Below are 15,437 nucleotides of genomic sequence, written 5' to 3'. Positions count from 1 at the left end.
GGGGAAGGTCAGGTAACATGGTAAACACAGGTACAGGCACATCTTCACAATGAGGGACAGGCCTTCTTGCAGATTCCATGTTAGGATACTCCCATTTTCGTTTCTTATGCTTATTGAATCCTTGCACTTGCACTGCACAGAAATAACAGTCATCATGATAATTTTTTTGCTCTCTCCACACCATTGGAACACCAAATTTGAAGCTTTTTCTTTGTCCTTTGCTCCATTTTCGTAATAATTCGATACATGCTTTGCACACTATGTGTGGTGCCCAAAACTTGTCTTGGTCCCCAAGCATAACCCCAAAATAGGCAAAATACACTTTTTTTTTACGAAGTCTGTTATGTTTCTTCTATGTTTTGGCAGTGTGTATTCACCACAAATGTAACAGAATGAGTCTGGATCGTTAAGACAACTTCTTCTTGATGAGTTCATGCTTTTCACTGGAAAACAGACAACAACATAAAGTTAGTGCAAAAATCAAGCTATGAACAAACTTTTAGAACACTAATTAACACAAAACTATATTGAGAACTGCTCAGTTCAAGTACTAATCCAAAGAAATTAATGAGATGATGCGTCGCATTTACCAACAAGTGCTATAAATAAGATACCAAAAATCTCAAAAACTTGAGCCAATCTGGCAAAACTGATGACATATTCAGAATCAGCACCCCAAAGTTACCCTAAATTCGATGAAATATCTTTGGCACCAAAAATGCTGTTGACCAGTGTAATCAAAGATAGTTCCACCATGAAGTGACTAACCCATCGGCACTCTTAGCCTTGTTTGGTCAGAGCTACAATACCAAATACTGTCTGCAACATTGCTATTATCAGAGCCATGGAGTTTTTGAGCCAAAGCTAGAATTGGATCCAGCAGTTTAATTTTTAATGTATTTCATTAACAGAGAAAAAGTGTAAAGCAAAAAAAAAATGTTTTTGTCCAAAATCCTCAAATTTCATTTGAAAGGCAATTTCAGCATTTCTGATACTTAATATATTTTAGTTTTATTGAATTCTTTATTGCTATAATACCGTATATATTAAATTAGCGGTAAAAGAGAAGAACAGCAGACTCCGTAATTTCCTTGCTGTTACTCCCTCCAACATGGGTTCCATAACCATCCCAGTCAAAGGCAGCAAAGTCTCCGCACTGTCTGGAACCTTCTCCTGGGATATAACCTCCTCCACCAATGCAGTGCTACAAATACAACAAGTACAAATGGAGACATTTTAGAAGTTTACCCACATTATTAAAGACTCTTATTAAATACAATATAGGTATTTAGATTAATATATAAGTCCTTACATGCTCTGCATTGCACGTTGTCACCTTCATTCCAGCACATAAAGCCAGGGCAGCTCTTTCAAGATTAACAGCCCGGAACTGGACATAGCCGGGGACAAACTCAACTGCAGTCAGAGAAAAGATTATTACTTTTGCATTCATTATTATGAAGATCACTGTAACCTTGAGGTACAATTTTAAAAAGCAACATTACATTGTCCATTTGGTGAATAATAAGCTTTTGTCTCTTGAGCACTTCCAAAGTCATACACAACGGGAATAGCAGGTCCATTACTTGTGAGGCAGGTTCCAGCATTGAACATCACAGGATATTTCTGTTAGAGAATTACTTGAATATTAATGGAGACATGAACAGAGCAATTGCCAAAATAATTATGTCATCTCAATGATTTATGGGATATCCACAGGTGTAGGGATATAAGTAATTACAAATAGCTACCTGTCTCACTACTACAAATAGCTACCTGTCTCACTACTCACCTTGTAGAGATGGAAGAGGTTTCCACCTTCCTGGGAAAAGAAACCATTGTTTGTATGATACCTTAAAATAGCGGTATCTCTCCATTTAGATAAGTGTGCGTTGTTGGGTACATGCCATAATCCCAGATCGTTAGAGACAATATCATAATATCCTGGGTTCTAGAAAAAATCAAGAGGTAACATAAACATAGATTGAACCTGGTAGCTCAGTGGTTAGCATTGCGATCTTCCAGTGTTCTGGAATCAAATTCCACCAAGAACCACATGTGCAAGAAATTTTTATTTTCTACTCGTATTTGTATGGGTTTCCTCCGGTCTCCTACTGTATGTATAGACTATCTGGTTGTGTTGTTGAAAGATTATACAACAGTAATAGTAAGAACCTTATAATCATCACTGGTTGCTCCTTCAGGTTGTCCAAATGTGGCGTAGTTAGCCCAGTTGTTATCTCCCTTTGGGTTGTTTATGTTATTCCCTGATTGGCTGGACCACCGATCTCCGACTGTGCATTTACCATCCATATTGTTTTCATGGACACTGGCCACCAACGTCCAACCTCCACCATCTGTAGTCATATCACAGTAGGTCTGATACACCGTACCAGCTTCAGTGGTCAGTGTGTATATTCCATCTAGAGGGCAATATAATTACATCATTGGTTATTTGATATACTATATTATAGGTGCATAATTCTTGTATACATATATATATATATATATATATATATATATATATATACATATACAGTGCTTACGGAAAGTATTCAGACCTCTTTAAATTTTAAATTCTTTGCTTCATTGCAGCCACTTGGTAAATTCAAAAACTTCATTTTTTTCACATTAATGTACATTTTGCAGCCCATCTTGACTGAAAGAAAGAAGTAGAAATGTAGAAATTTTTGCAAATTTAATAAAAAGGAAAAACTGAAATATCAAAATATCACATGGTCATAAGTATTCAGACCCTTTGCTCAGACACTCATATTTTAAGTCACATGCTGTCCATTTCCTGGTGATCCTCCTTGAGATGGTTCTACTCCTTCATTGGAGGCCAGCTGTGTTTAATTAAACTGATAGGATTCGATTTAAGAAGGTGTAGGGATGGTGCTGTTATGGGCAGTAAGGAACACGCTACCACTTTTTAAGAGACAGCACCCTCTTGTCTGCTGTAATGGAATGTCCTGCTCCCCCCTGCAATAGACTGTGTAAATGAACTGCCCTGTGCTAAGGGGAGGGGTTGAGCATTGGGAGTGTGTGAGTTGAAGCTGCTGCAGAAAACGTCGGTGCTTGTAGCTGAGGAACAGGACCCACAGCTGGGACAGAGTGGACTCGTGAAATTGGACAGACTCTTTGAGTGCAGCAAGGGTGGCTGTCCTGTGCTAGTTTGAGATGCCACTACGATACCAAGAAAGGGATTTACAATTTCCAGGAGCACCTCCTAGACCCAGAAGCAAGGAGAAGACCACGTTTCACGGAGCTGGCAGAGAGCCGTGCGCACCACTGTACTTGACTGTTGATGGCCCCCCGTGTTAGGAGTCGAGTTTCCTCTGCTGCACAGGGGGAATCTCGATCCGTGTCTGCTACAGTCTCCCATTCTGCATTGGCCGCAGTGGAGCCTGGTCAGCGGAGACGTCGGTCCCAGCGTCTCACTGAGACTGATACTTTGCAAAGGGTTACTGCTGCCTCTCCAGGCTCTGCTATTGTACCCTGCACTGATCTGCGGCGAGCAGGCTTTTCTGGGACTAATGTTATGACCTGGTGGTCAGGACAATAATGGACCTGGTGGTTAAGAGCACACGGAATGACCTGATAGTTACTGATAATAAGGACGAGCTCTGGGACGTGAGAACTCTGCTGACCGCAATCCCTAATCCTATCAATCACACTAGAAATAGCCGTGGATTGCTCCTAACGCTCCCTATGCAACTCGGCACAGCCTAAGGAACTAGCTAGCCCTGAAGATAGAAAAATAAAGCCTACCTTGCCTCAGAGAAATTCCCCAAAGGAAAAGGCAGCCCCCCACATATAATGACTGTGAGTAAAGATGAAAATGCAAACACAGAGATGAAATAGATTTAGCAAAGTGAGGCCCGACTTACTGAACAGACTGAGGATAGTAAAGGTTGCTTTGCGGTCAGCACAAAAACCTACAAAAAGACCACGCAGAGGGCGCAAAAAGACCCTCCGCACCGACTCACGGTGCGGAGGCGCTCCCTCTGCGTCCCAGAGCTTCCAGCAAGCAAGGCAACAATAAAAATAGCAAGCTGGACAGAAAAATAGCAAACCAAAGAAAAACAAGCAGGAACTTAACTTCTGCTGGGAAGACAGGTCCCAAGAACGATCCAGGAGAGAACTAGACCAATACTGGAACATTGACAGGTGGCATGGAGCAAAGATCTAAGTGGAGTTAAATAGAGCAGCCAGCTAACGAATTAACCTCGTCACCTGTGGAAGGAAACTCAGAAACACCCAGCAGAGGAAGTCCATGGACAGAACCAGCCGAAGTACCATTCATGACCACAGGAGGGAGCCCGACAACAGAATTCACAACAGACTAAGTCCTGCTTTGCACACAATGAGCATGCCCAGGGCAAGATCTCTCAGTGGAGATCTAGGGTCACATGCTCAGGTACTGCAGCAACTTCCATTGGTCCTTCTTGGAAGGTCCTGTAGGTGCTAGGACTAAGTCCTACTTTGCACACACTGAGCATGCCCAGGGCAAGATCTCTCAGTGGAGATCTAGGGTCACATGCTCAGGTACTGCAGAAACTTCCATTGGTCCTTCTTTGAAGGTCCTGTACGTGCTGCAACTATTTAAGGCTCGCATGGCCGCACGGCCATGCGCTAGTATCTTCTTAAGTTATGTGCTTTGCGCCAGTGTGGTCATGTGTTTGTATGTGTTCAGGGACCCGGCTGAAATAAGCCCCTAGAATGCTGGCACCTCTGGCAAGGAGATTGTGTTTATGTGTATTCAGGGACCTGGCTGAAATAAGCCCTAGAATGCTGGCACCTCCGGCGAGGAGTTTTGTGTGCATGCATGACCACTGACTGCTCTCATTTGGGTAGTTAGCCTGTGCCTCTGTGAAAGTCTAACAGGGCACAGAGCCTTGCTTTCTCGGCTGCTCTGTGAAGCTAACAGAGCTGGATCATACCGCCATATAGTGCCGCCATTTACTTAACAGCAGGTTCTTTCCTGTACGGTGGATCCCGGGTTGCGAACGCACCAATCCCATCTAATAAATATATTCGGTGCGTTCCGCCAACCCTAACAGTATACTAGCGCCAGGATCTGGCTAAGTAATGGTGGATGAACAGCGATTGCAGGGTACATCCAGCTGCTGGAGGGCCGGTTGGTATCTCTTGAGCGTGCAACCTCGGCGGTGGATATTATCCCAATAGTTGTTCAGGCTGCTAGCGTGGCTGCAGCAGCTTTACCCACTGCCACTTCTGTTCCGACCCTATCTCACCTCCCTTTGCCTGAGAGATACTCTGGGGACAGTAAGTCCTGTAGGGGTTTCGTGAGCCAGTGTGGTATACACCTCGAGCTCCTGGCTGCACGTTTTCCCACTGAGCGGGCAAAGGTGGGATTCATAATCTCTTTCTTGTCGGACAGAGCGTTGGAGTGGGCTACGCCGCTGTGTGAGCGCAACGATCATGTAGTGCGGAGTGTTCCTTGGTTTCTGGACACTCTGAAACAGGTCTTTTTAGGACCTCAAGTCACCCACAATACAGCGCTCCAACTGCTGGCTTTGACTCAGGGTTCAACCATGGTCAGCCATTTTGCTGTTCACTTCCGGACATTAGCGTCTGAGTTGGAATGGCCAGATAAAACCCTCATTCCCATATTTTGGAGGGGACTGGCTGACCATGTGAAGGACGCTTTGGCTACTAGGGAGATTCTCGCCACACTGGAGGAGCTCATAGCTGTATCTACTCGCATAGACCTTCGTTTTCACGAGCGAAGGTTGGAGCGAGCCCAGTGTAGGCAGAGGTTTCGGCTGGCTCCCACCTTCGCCAAACCTTTGGAATCTCCAGTCCAGGCGTCTGAGTCACATGAGGCCATAGAGGTGACTCGAGCGGGATCCAAGTCCCAGTCCGCTCGTGCACATAAGGTCTGTCATGTTTGCCGGCAGTCAGGACATCTTGCCTCCAAGTGTCCTCAGCGGTCGGGGAAACGTCAGCGTCTAGTGGCAGTTGGAGGAGGTACACTAGACACGGCGACGTTTGCCTCAAAGTTGTCCTTCAAGGGGACAATTACCAAAGGCCCATCCACTCTTTTGGTAGAGCTATGCGTGGACTCTGGGGCAGAGGGTAATTTTATGTCATCCGTTTTCGCCCAGCGTCATGCAATACCCCTGGTGATGCTCGCCAAACCAGTAACCGTTCGAGTGGTAAATGGGTCGACACTACCCTCACAGATTACCCACCAAACCATTCCTATCACGCTTTCTGTGTTTCCATCACATCAGGAGATTATCTCCCTATTAGTCATTCCTGAGGGAATTGAAGGCTACGCTATCATTCTCCTCATATAGAGTGGTCCTCAGGGAGAATTTTGGGATGGAGTAAATCCTGCAAGGATAGAGGTCAGAGGGAGTGCGTTCAGGTTGCTACAACACAGGTACCCGGAGATCTTTCCTCTCTCCCCAAGCACTATTGGTCCTATGCAAACGTGTTCTCCAAAAGGGCTGCGGAGACCTTTCCGCCTCACCGCCCCTTTGACTGTCCTATTGACCTCTTGTTGTGAATTCTGTGGCAGAGCTCCCTCCTGTGGCCACAAGTGGTATTTCGGCTGGTTCTCTCTGTGAGCTTCCGTTTGTGGAAGGGAGTGGTACTGCGGCTTCTGAGTCTCCTTCCTCAGGTGATGTGGTGATGTCGTTAGACGTTTCCTATTTAGCTCCACCTGGTGCTTTGATCCTGGCCTCTTGTCAATGTTCTAGTGTGGGTCTAGCTTCCTCCTGGATCGTTCCTGTGGCCTGCTGCTCTGCATAAGCTAAGTTGTGCTTGTGTTATTTTTTGGTTTGCTGTTTTTTCTGTCCAGTGTGCTCTTTTTGTTTTTGTGCTTGCTGGAAGCTCTGGGACGCAGAGGGTGTACCTCCGTGCCGTTAGTTCGGTACGGAGGGTCTTTTTGCCCCCTCTGCGTGGTTGTTAGTAGGGTTTTGTGTTGACCGCAAAGTTATCTTTCCTATCTTCGGTCTATTCAGATAGTCGGGCCTCACTTTGCTAAATCTGTTTCATCTCTACTTTTGTCTTTTCATCTCACTCACAGTCATTATATGTGGGGGCTGCCTTTTCCTTTGGGAAATTTCTTTGAGGCAAGTTAGGCTTGTTTTCCTCTTAGGCCTAGCTAGTTTCTCAGGCTGTGCCGAGTTGCATAGGTAGCGTTTGGCGCAATCCACGGCCGCCTTTAGTTGTGGTACGATAGTATAGGGATTGCGGTCAGCAGAGTTCCCACGTCTCAGAGCTCGTCCTATGTTTTTGGGTTATTGTCAGGTCACTATTTGTGCTCTGAACTTCAACATCCATTGTGGTTCTGAATTACCATTTCATGACAGTACAAGAGGCCAAGTACTAATGATTCTCAATAGAGGGAAAAAAGAAGTTCTGAGACCATTTTTTTTTTCTCTGCACTGTGTTCTGCCTTTTTTTTTTTCCCCTAGACATTTGGGTGGTTCAGGACACAGCTGTTGCAATGGATATTAAAGGTCTGTCTTCATGTGTAGATCAGCTCACGGCAAGGGTACAAAGTATTCAAGACTTTGTGGTTCAGAATTCTATGTTAGAACCGAGAATTCCTATTCCTGATTTGTTTTTTGGAGATAGAAATAAATTTCTGAGTTTCAAAAATAATTGTAAACTTTTTCTGGCTTTGAAACCTCGTTCTTCTGGTGATCCTGTTCAACAAGTTAGGATCGTTATTTCTTTTTTGCGTGGCGATCCTCAAGACTGGGCATTTTCCCTTGCGCCAGGGAATCCTGCATTAAGTAATATCGATGCATTTTTCCTGGCGCTCGGATTGCTGTACGATGAGCCTAATTCTGTGGATCAGGCAGAGAAGAATTTGCTCTCATTTTTCATATTTCAGTGCAGTAATGCAGTTCAAATTTTGTGTTTTCAAGTTTGCGTGTTTTGGCGCTGCGGTGTGCTGCCCTGTTTACTTAACTATATACGAGTTGGCGACTCTGGGTTCAGCACCTGTTCACGCTGTGTCTATGTTTGGATGTGCAGGTCAGGTTTTTGAAATGTATTCTCTAGCCTTCTGATCGTGCACTCCCCGCCTCCTAGCTTCAGGTGTTTTAATTATAGTAGGTCCAATACCCCTCCACAGTGAGAGAGAATTTGAGTCCAAGGAGAGGTTTCACATGTACCCATTCAGATGGAGACGTTTATTCTCAGCGAGGTAGGTCAAGCGTAGGGCCTCGTATAAGAGAGATGCCTTAACGTGGCTACGAGGTACACATAAAATTGGCCATTTTTATGCGCTAAAAGCTCTCATTTTTCATATTTCAGTGCAGTAATGCAGTTCAAATTTTGTGTTTTCAAGTTTGCGTGTTTTGGCGCTGCGGTGTGCTGCCCTGTTTACTTAACTATATACGAGTTGGCGACTCTGGGTTCAGCACCTGTTCACGCTGTGTCTATGTTTGGATGTGCAGGTCAGGTTTTTGAAATGTATTCTCTAGCCTTCTGATCATGCACTCCCCGTCTCCTAGCTTCAGGTGTTTTAATTATAGTAGGTCCAATACCCCTCCACAGTGAGAGAGAATTTGAGTCCAAGGAGAGGTTTCACATGTACCCATTCAGATGGAGACGTTTATTCTCAGCGAGGTAGGTCAAGCGTAGGGCCTCGTATAAGAGAGATGCCTTAACGTGGCTACGAGGTACACATAAAATTGGCCATTTTTATGCGCTAAAAGCTCTCATTTTTCATATTTCAGTGCAGTAATGCAGTTCAAATTTTGTGTTTTCAAGTTTGCGTGTTTTGGCGCTGCGGTGTGCTGCCCTGTTTACTTAACTATTTGTGCTCTGAACTTCAACATCCATTGTGGTTCTGAATTACCATTTCATGACAGTACAAGAGGCCAAGTACTAATGATTCTCAATAGAGGGAAAAAAGAAGTTCTGAGACCATTTTTTTTTTCTCTGCACTGTGTTCTGCCTTTTTTTTTTCCCCTAGACATTTGGGTGGTTCAGGACACAGCTGTTGCAATGGATATTAAAGGTCTGTCTTCATGTGTAGATCAGCTCACGGCAAGGGTACAAAGTATTCAAGACTTTGTGGTTCAGAATTCTATGTTAGAACCGAGAATTCCTATTCCTGATTTGTTTTTTGGAGATAGAAATAAATTTCTGAGTTTCAAAAATAATTGTAAACTTTTTCTGGCTTTGAAACCTCGTTCTTCTGGTGATCCTGTTCAACAAGTTAGGATCGTTATTTCTTTTTTGCGTGGCGATCCTCAGGACTGGGCATTTTCCCTTGCGCCAGGGAATCCTGCATTAAGTAATATCGATGCATTTTTCCTGGCGCTCGGATTGCTGTACGATGAGCCTAATTCTGTGGATCAGGCAGAGAAGAATTTGCTGGCTCTGTGCCAGGGTCAGGATGAAATAGAAGTATATTGTCAGAAATTTAGAAAGTGGTCCGTACTCACTCAATGGAATGAAGGTGTGCTTGCAGCGATTTTCAGGAAGGGTCTCTCTGAAGCCCTTAAGGATGTCATGGTGGGATTTCCCATGCCTGCTGGTCTGAATGAGTCTATGTCTTTGGCTATTCAGATCGGTCGACGCTTGCGCGAGCGTAAATCTGTGCACCATTTGGCGGTATTACCTGAGCTTAAACCTGAGCCTATGCAGTGCGATAGGACTTTGACTAGAGTGGAACGGCAAGAACACAGACGTCAGAATGGGCTGTGTTTCTACTGTGGTGATTCCACTCATGCTATCTCTGATTGTCCTAAACGCACTAGGCGGTTCGCTAGGTCTGCCACCGTTGGTATGATACAGTCAAAATTTCTTCTGTCTGTTACCTTGATCTGCTCTTTGTCATCGTATTCTGTCATGGCATTTGTGGACTCAGGCGCTGCCCTGAATTTGATGGACTTGGAGTATGCTAGGCGTTGTGGGTTTGTCTTGGAGCCCTTGCAGTGTCCTATTCCACTGAGAGGAATTGATGCTACGCCTTTGGCCAAGAATAAGCCTCAGTACTGGACCCAGCTGACCATGTGCATGGCTCCTGCACATCAGGAGGTTATTCGCTTCCTGGTGCTGCATAATCTGCATGATGTGGTCGTGTTGGGGTTGCCATGGCTACAAGTCCATAATCCAGTTTTGGATTGGAAATCCATGTCTGTGTCCAGCTGGGGTTGTCAGGGGATACATGGTGATGTCCCATTTCTGAATATTTCATCATCCACCCCTTCTAAGGTTCCTGAGTTCTTGTCTGATTACCGGGATGTATTTGAGGAGCCCAAGTCCGATGCCCTACCTCCGCATAGGGATTGTGATTGTGCTATCAATTTGATTCCTGGTAGTAAATTCCCAAAAGGTCGACTGTTTAATTTATCTGTGCCTGAGCACACCGCTATGCGGAGTTATGTGAAGGAGTCTTTGGAGAAGGGGCATATTCGCCCGTCATCGTCGCCATTGGGAGCGGGGTTTTTTTTTTGTAGCCAAGAAGGATGGTTCACTAAGACCTTGTATAGATTATCGCCTTCTTAATAACATCACGGTTAAATTTCAGTACCCCTTGCCATTGTTATCTGATTTATTTGCTCGGATTAAGGGGGCTAGTTGGTTTACCAAGATAGATCTCCGTGGTGCGTATAATCTTGTGCGTATTAAGCGAGGCGATGAATGGAAAACTGCATTTAATACGCCCGAGGGTCATTTTGAGTACCTGGTCATGCCATTCAGACTTGCCAATGCTCCATCAGTGTTTCAGTCCTTTATGCATGACATCTTCCGAGAGTACCTGGATAAATTCCTGATTGTATACTTGGATGATATTTTGGTCTTCTCGGATGATTGGGAGTCTCATGTGAAGCAGGTCAGAATGGTGTTCCAGGTCCTGCGTGCTAATTCTTTGTTTGTGAAGGGATCAAAGTGTCTCTTCGGTGTTCAGAAGGTTTCATTTTTGGGGTTCATTTTTTCCCCTTCTACTATCGAGATGGACCCTGTTAAAGTCCAGGCCATCCATGATTGGACTCAGCCGACATCTCTGAAGAGTCTGCAAAAGTTCCTGGGCTTTGCTAATTTTTATCGTCGCTTCATCTGCAACTTTTCTAGTATTGCTAAACCATTGACCGATTTGACCAAGAAGGGTGCTGATGTGGTCAATTGGCCTTCTGCTGCCGCGGAAGCTTTTCAAGAGTTGAAGCGTCGTTTTTCTTCTGCCCCTGTGTTGTGTCAGCCAGATGTCTCGCTTCCGTTCCAGGTCGAGGTTGATGCTTCTGAAATTGGAGCAGGGGCTGTTTTGTCGCAGAGAAGTTCTGATTGCTCGGTGATGAAACCATGCGCCTTCTTTTCCAGGAAGTTTTCGCCTGCTGAGCGAAATTATGATGTTGGCAATCGAGAGTTGCTGGCCATGAAGTGGGCATTCGAGGAGTGGCGTCATTGGCTTGAAGGAGCTGGTGGTCTTGACTGATCACAAGAATCTGACTTATCTCGAGTCTGCCAAACGATTGAATCCTAGACAGGCTCGTTGGTCATTGTTTTTCTCTCGTTTTAACTTTGTGGTTTCATACCTTCCGGGCTCTAAAAATGTGAAGGCGGATGCCCTGTCTAGGAGTTTTGTGCCCGACTCTCCGGGTTTATCTGAGCCGGAAGGTGTTCTCAAAGAGGGAGTAATTTTGTCTGCCATCTCCCCTGATTTGCGGCGGGTGCTGCAAAAATTTCAGGCTAATAAACCTGATCGTTGCCCAGCGGAGAAACTGTTTGTCCCTGATAGGTGGACGAATAAAGTTATCTCTGAGGTTCATTGTTCGGTGTTGGCTGGTCATCCTGGAATCTTTGGTACCAGAGAGTTAGTGGCTAGATCCTTTTGGTGGCCATCGCTGTCGCGGGATGTGCGTTCTTTTGTGCAGTCCTGTGGGATTTGTGCTCGGGCTAAGCCCTGCTGTTCTCGTGCCAGTGGGTTGCTTTTGCCCTTGCCGGTCCCGAAGAGGCCTTGGACACATATCTCGATGGATTTTATTTCAGATCTTCCCGTCTCTCAAAAAGTGTCAGTCATTTGGGTTGTATGTGATCGCTTCTCTAAGATGGTCCATTTGGTACCCTTGCCTAAGTTGCCTTCCTCCTCTGATTTGGTGCCATTGTTCTTCCAGCATGTGGTTCGTTTGCATGGCATTCCAGAGAATATCGTTTCTGACAGAGGTTCCCAGTTTGTTTCGAGGTTTTGGAGAGCCTTTTGTGCTAGGATGGGCATTGACTTGTCTTTTTCCTCGGCTTTCCATCCTCAGACTAATGGCCAGACCGAACGAACCAATCAGACCTTGGAGACATATCTGAGATGCTTTGTTTCTGCTGATCAGGATGACTGGGTGTCTTTTTTGCCTTTGGCTGAGTTCGCCCTCAATAATCGGGCCAGTTCGGCTACCTTGGTTTCGCCGTTCTTCTGCAACTCTGGGTTCCATCCTCGGTTCTCGTCTGGGCAGGTTGAGTCTTCAGACTGTCCTGGTGCGGATACTGTGGTGGACAGCTTGCAACAGATTTGGACTCATGTAGTGGACAATTTGACCTTGTCCCAGGAGAAGGCTCAACGTTTCGCTAATCGCAGACGCTGTGTGGGTCCCCGACTTCGTGTTGGGGATTTGGTTTGGTTGTCATTTCGTCATATTCCTATGAAGGTTTCTTCTCCTAAATTTAAGCCTCGTTTCATTGGTCCGTATAGGATTTCTGAGGTTCTTAATCCTGTGTCTTTTCGTTTGACCCTTCCTGAATCTTTTTCCATCCATAACGTGTTCCATAGGTCATTGTTGCGGAGATACGTGGCACCTATGGTTCCATCGGTTGATCCTCCTGCCCCGGTTTTGGTGGAGGGGGAGTTGGAGTATATTGTGGAGAAGATTTTGGATTCTCGGGTTTCAAGGCGGAAACTCCAGTATCTGGTTAAGTGGAAGGGTTATGCTCAGGAAGATAATTCCTGGGTCTTTGCCTCTGATGTCCATGCTCCCGATCTGGTTCGTGCCTTTCATATGGCTCATCCTGGTCGTCCTGGGAGCTCTGGTGAGGGTTCGGTGACCCCTCCTCAAGGGGGGGTACTGTTGTGAATTCTGTGGCAGAGCTCCCTCCTGTGGCCACAAGTGGTATTTCGGCTGGTTCTCTCTGTGAGCTTCCGTTTGTGGAAGGGAGTGGTACTGCGGCTTCTGAGTCTCCTTCCTCAGGTGATGTGGTGATGTCGTTAGACGTTTCCTATTTAGCTCCACCTGGTGCTTTGATCCTGGCCTCTTGTCAATGTTCTAGTGTGGGTCTAGCTTCCTCCTGGATCGTTCCTGTGGCCTGCTGCTCTGCATAAGCTAAGTTGTGCTTGTGTTATTTTTTGGTTTGCTGTTTTTTCTGTCCAGCGTGCTCTTTTTGTTTTTGTGCTTGCTGGAAGCTCTGGGACGCAGAGGGTGTACCTCCGTGCCGTTAGTTCGGTACGGAGGGTCTTTTTGCCCCCTCTGCGTGGTTGTTAGTAGGGTTTTGTGTTGACCGCAAAGTTATCTTTCCTATCTTCGGTCTATTCAGATAGTCGGGCCTCACTTTGCTAAATCTGTTTCATCTCTACGTTTGTCTTTTCATCTCACTCACAGTCATTATATGTGGGGGCTGCCTTTTCCTTTGGGGAATTTCTTTGAGGCAAGTTAGGCTTGTTTTCCTCTTAGGCCTAGCTAGTTTCTCAGGCTGTGCCGAGTTGCATAGGTAGCGTTAGGCGCAATCCACGGCCGCCTTTAGTTGTGGTACGATAGTATAGGGATTGCGGTCAGCAGAGTTCCCACGTCTCAGAGCTCGTCCTATGTTTTTGGGTTATTGTCAGGTCACTATGTGTGCTCTGAACTTCAACATCCATTGTGGTTCTGAATTACCATTTCATGACACCTCTTGCCTGGTGCTGAGCCTCCCCGGGGTCGAGTGTATCCGTTATCTCTCCTGGAGATGGAGGCAATGACTCAGTACATCAAAGAGAATCTGGCAAGAGGATTCATTAGGAAGTCAGTGTCACCTGCAGGGGCTGGGTTCTTCTTCGTACAGAAGAAGCCTGGAGACTTACGTCCATGCATAGACTACAGGGGTCTTAACGCCATCACCGTTAAGAACAAGTACCCATTACCCCTGATATCTGAGCTTTTTGATAGGCTACGGAGAGCAAGGGTATTTACCAAATTAGATCTGTGGGGTGCTTACAACTTGATTCGCATCTGTGAGGGGGACGAATGGAAGACGGCTTTTAACACCAGAGATGGGCACTATGAATATCTGGTGATGCCCTTCGGGCTCTGTAATGCTCCAGCCGTTTTCTAAGACTTTGTGAATTACATTTTCCGCGATATGCTCACCACCTCGGCCGTAGTCTATCTGGATGATATTCTCATCTACTCTCCAGATATTGACTCCCATCAGAGAGATGTTCGCAAAGTCTTCGACCTCTTACGGTCAAACTCCCTCTACGCCAAGTTGGAGAAGTGTGTGTTTGAGCAGGAGTCCTTGCCTTTCTTTGGTTATATTATCTCTGCCCAGGGTTTGGCTATGGATCCTGCCAAGCTACAGGCTGTGATGGACTGGCAGGAACCCCATTCACTTAAAGCGGTGCAGTGCTTTATGGGGTTCATTAACTACTATTGTCAGTTCATCCCACACTTCTCAACTTTGGTAGCTCCCTTGGTTGCCCTCACCAAGATGGGAGCAAATCCCAAGTTGTGGTCAGAGGATGTCTCCAAGGCCTTCCTTTCGGTTAAGTCACACTTTGCTAGTGCTCCCATTCTACATCGCCCCGATGTAGATAAACCATTTATCATGGAGGTGGATGCCTCATCCGTTGGTGCTGGAGCAGTCCTTTTCCAAAAGGATGCTCAAGGTCGGAAGCATCCTTGCTTCTTCTTCTCTAAGACCTTCACACCGGCATAGAGGAATTATTCCATCGGGGACAGGGAGTTGCTAGCCATGAAGTTGGCTTTTTCAGAATGGAGACATCTCTTGGAGGGCGCTCGCTTTCCCTTCCAGGTTTTCACTGACCACAAAAACTTGGTATATTTACAGATGGCCCAGCGGATGAATTCTCGCCAGGCTAGATGGTCCCTGTTCTTCTCCCGGTTTCATTTTACTCTTCATTTTCTCTCCGGGGAGAAGAACATTCGCGCCGACTCTCTCTCCCGCTCCGTAGTGTCATCTGAGGAGGAGGAGGAGCCTCGGCTTATTGTTCCTTCTGAGAGTCTGTGAACTGTAGCTCCGGTTTCGCTAGAGTCTGTGCCCCCGGGCAAGACTTTCGTGCCAGCGAACTTGCAACCGGAGGTTCTCTCTTAGGCTCACTCGTCCAGAGTGGGTGGGCATTTTGGGACCAAAAGGACATCCGAGCTTTTGGCGAGAACTTACTGGTGGCTGCATATGGCCCGTGATGTCAGGGAATATATTCGGGCGTGCGTTTCCTGCGCCCAGAATCGGTCTCCTCGGCAACG

At 46.0% G+C, this 15,437-nt stretch overlaps 1 protein-coding gene across 2 annotated transcripts in view; it reads right to left on the bottom strand.

Annotated features, from left to right (window-relative positions):
• Nucleotides 1–855: 855 nt before the first annotated feature.
• Nucleotides 856–15,437, bottom strand: part of LOC138667768 (intelectin-1-like) — a 39,594-nt gene continuing 25,012 nt past the window's right edge. The window contains exons 4-8 of one of the 2 annotated variants that reach the window (XM_069755862.1): nt 2,176–2,423; nt 1,793–1,951; nt 1,506–1,626; nt 1,313–1,416; nt 856–1,204 (exon numbers count right to left, since the gene is read on the bottom strand). In XM_069755862.1, the coding sequence (XP_069611963.1) occupies nt 1,052–1,204; nt 1,313–1,416; nt 1,506–1,626; nt 1,793–1,951; nt 2,176–2,423 (785 nt within the window). In that variant the 3' untranslated portion in view covers nt 856–1,051. The remainder of the gene's footprint in view (nt 1,205–1,312; nt 1,417–1,505; nt 1,627–1,792; nt 1,952–2,175; nt 2,424–15,437) is intronic. The other variant, XM_069755863.1, reaches the window with a different exon arrangement.

The sequence above is a fragment of the Ranitomeya imitator genome, chromosome 2 (assembly GCF_032444005.1).
Source record: "Ranitomeya imitator isolate aRanImi1 chromosome 2, aRanImi1.pri, whole genome shotgun sequence".
In the NCBI taxonomy this organism is placed as follows: Eukaryota; Metazoa; Chordata; class Amphibia; order Anura; family Dendrobatidae; genus Ranitomeya; species Ranitomeya imitator.
The sequence above is the reverse complement of the archived record's forward strand: the minus strand, read 5'-3'. Positions and strand labels throughout refer to the sequence as shown.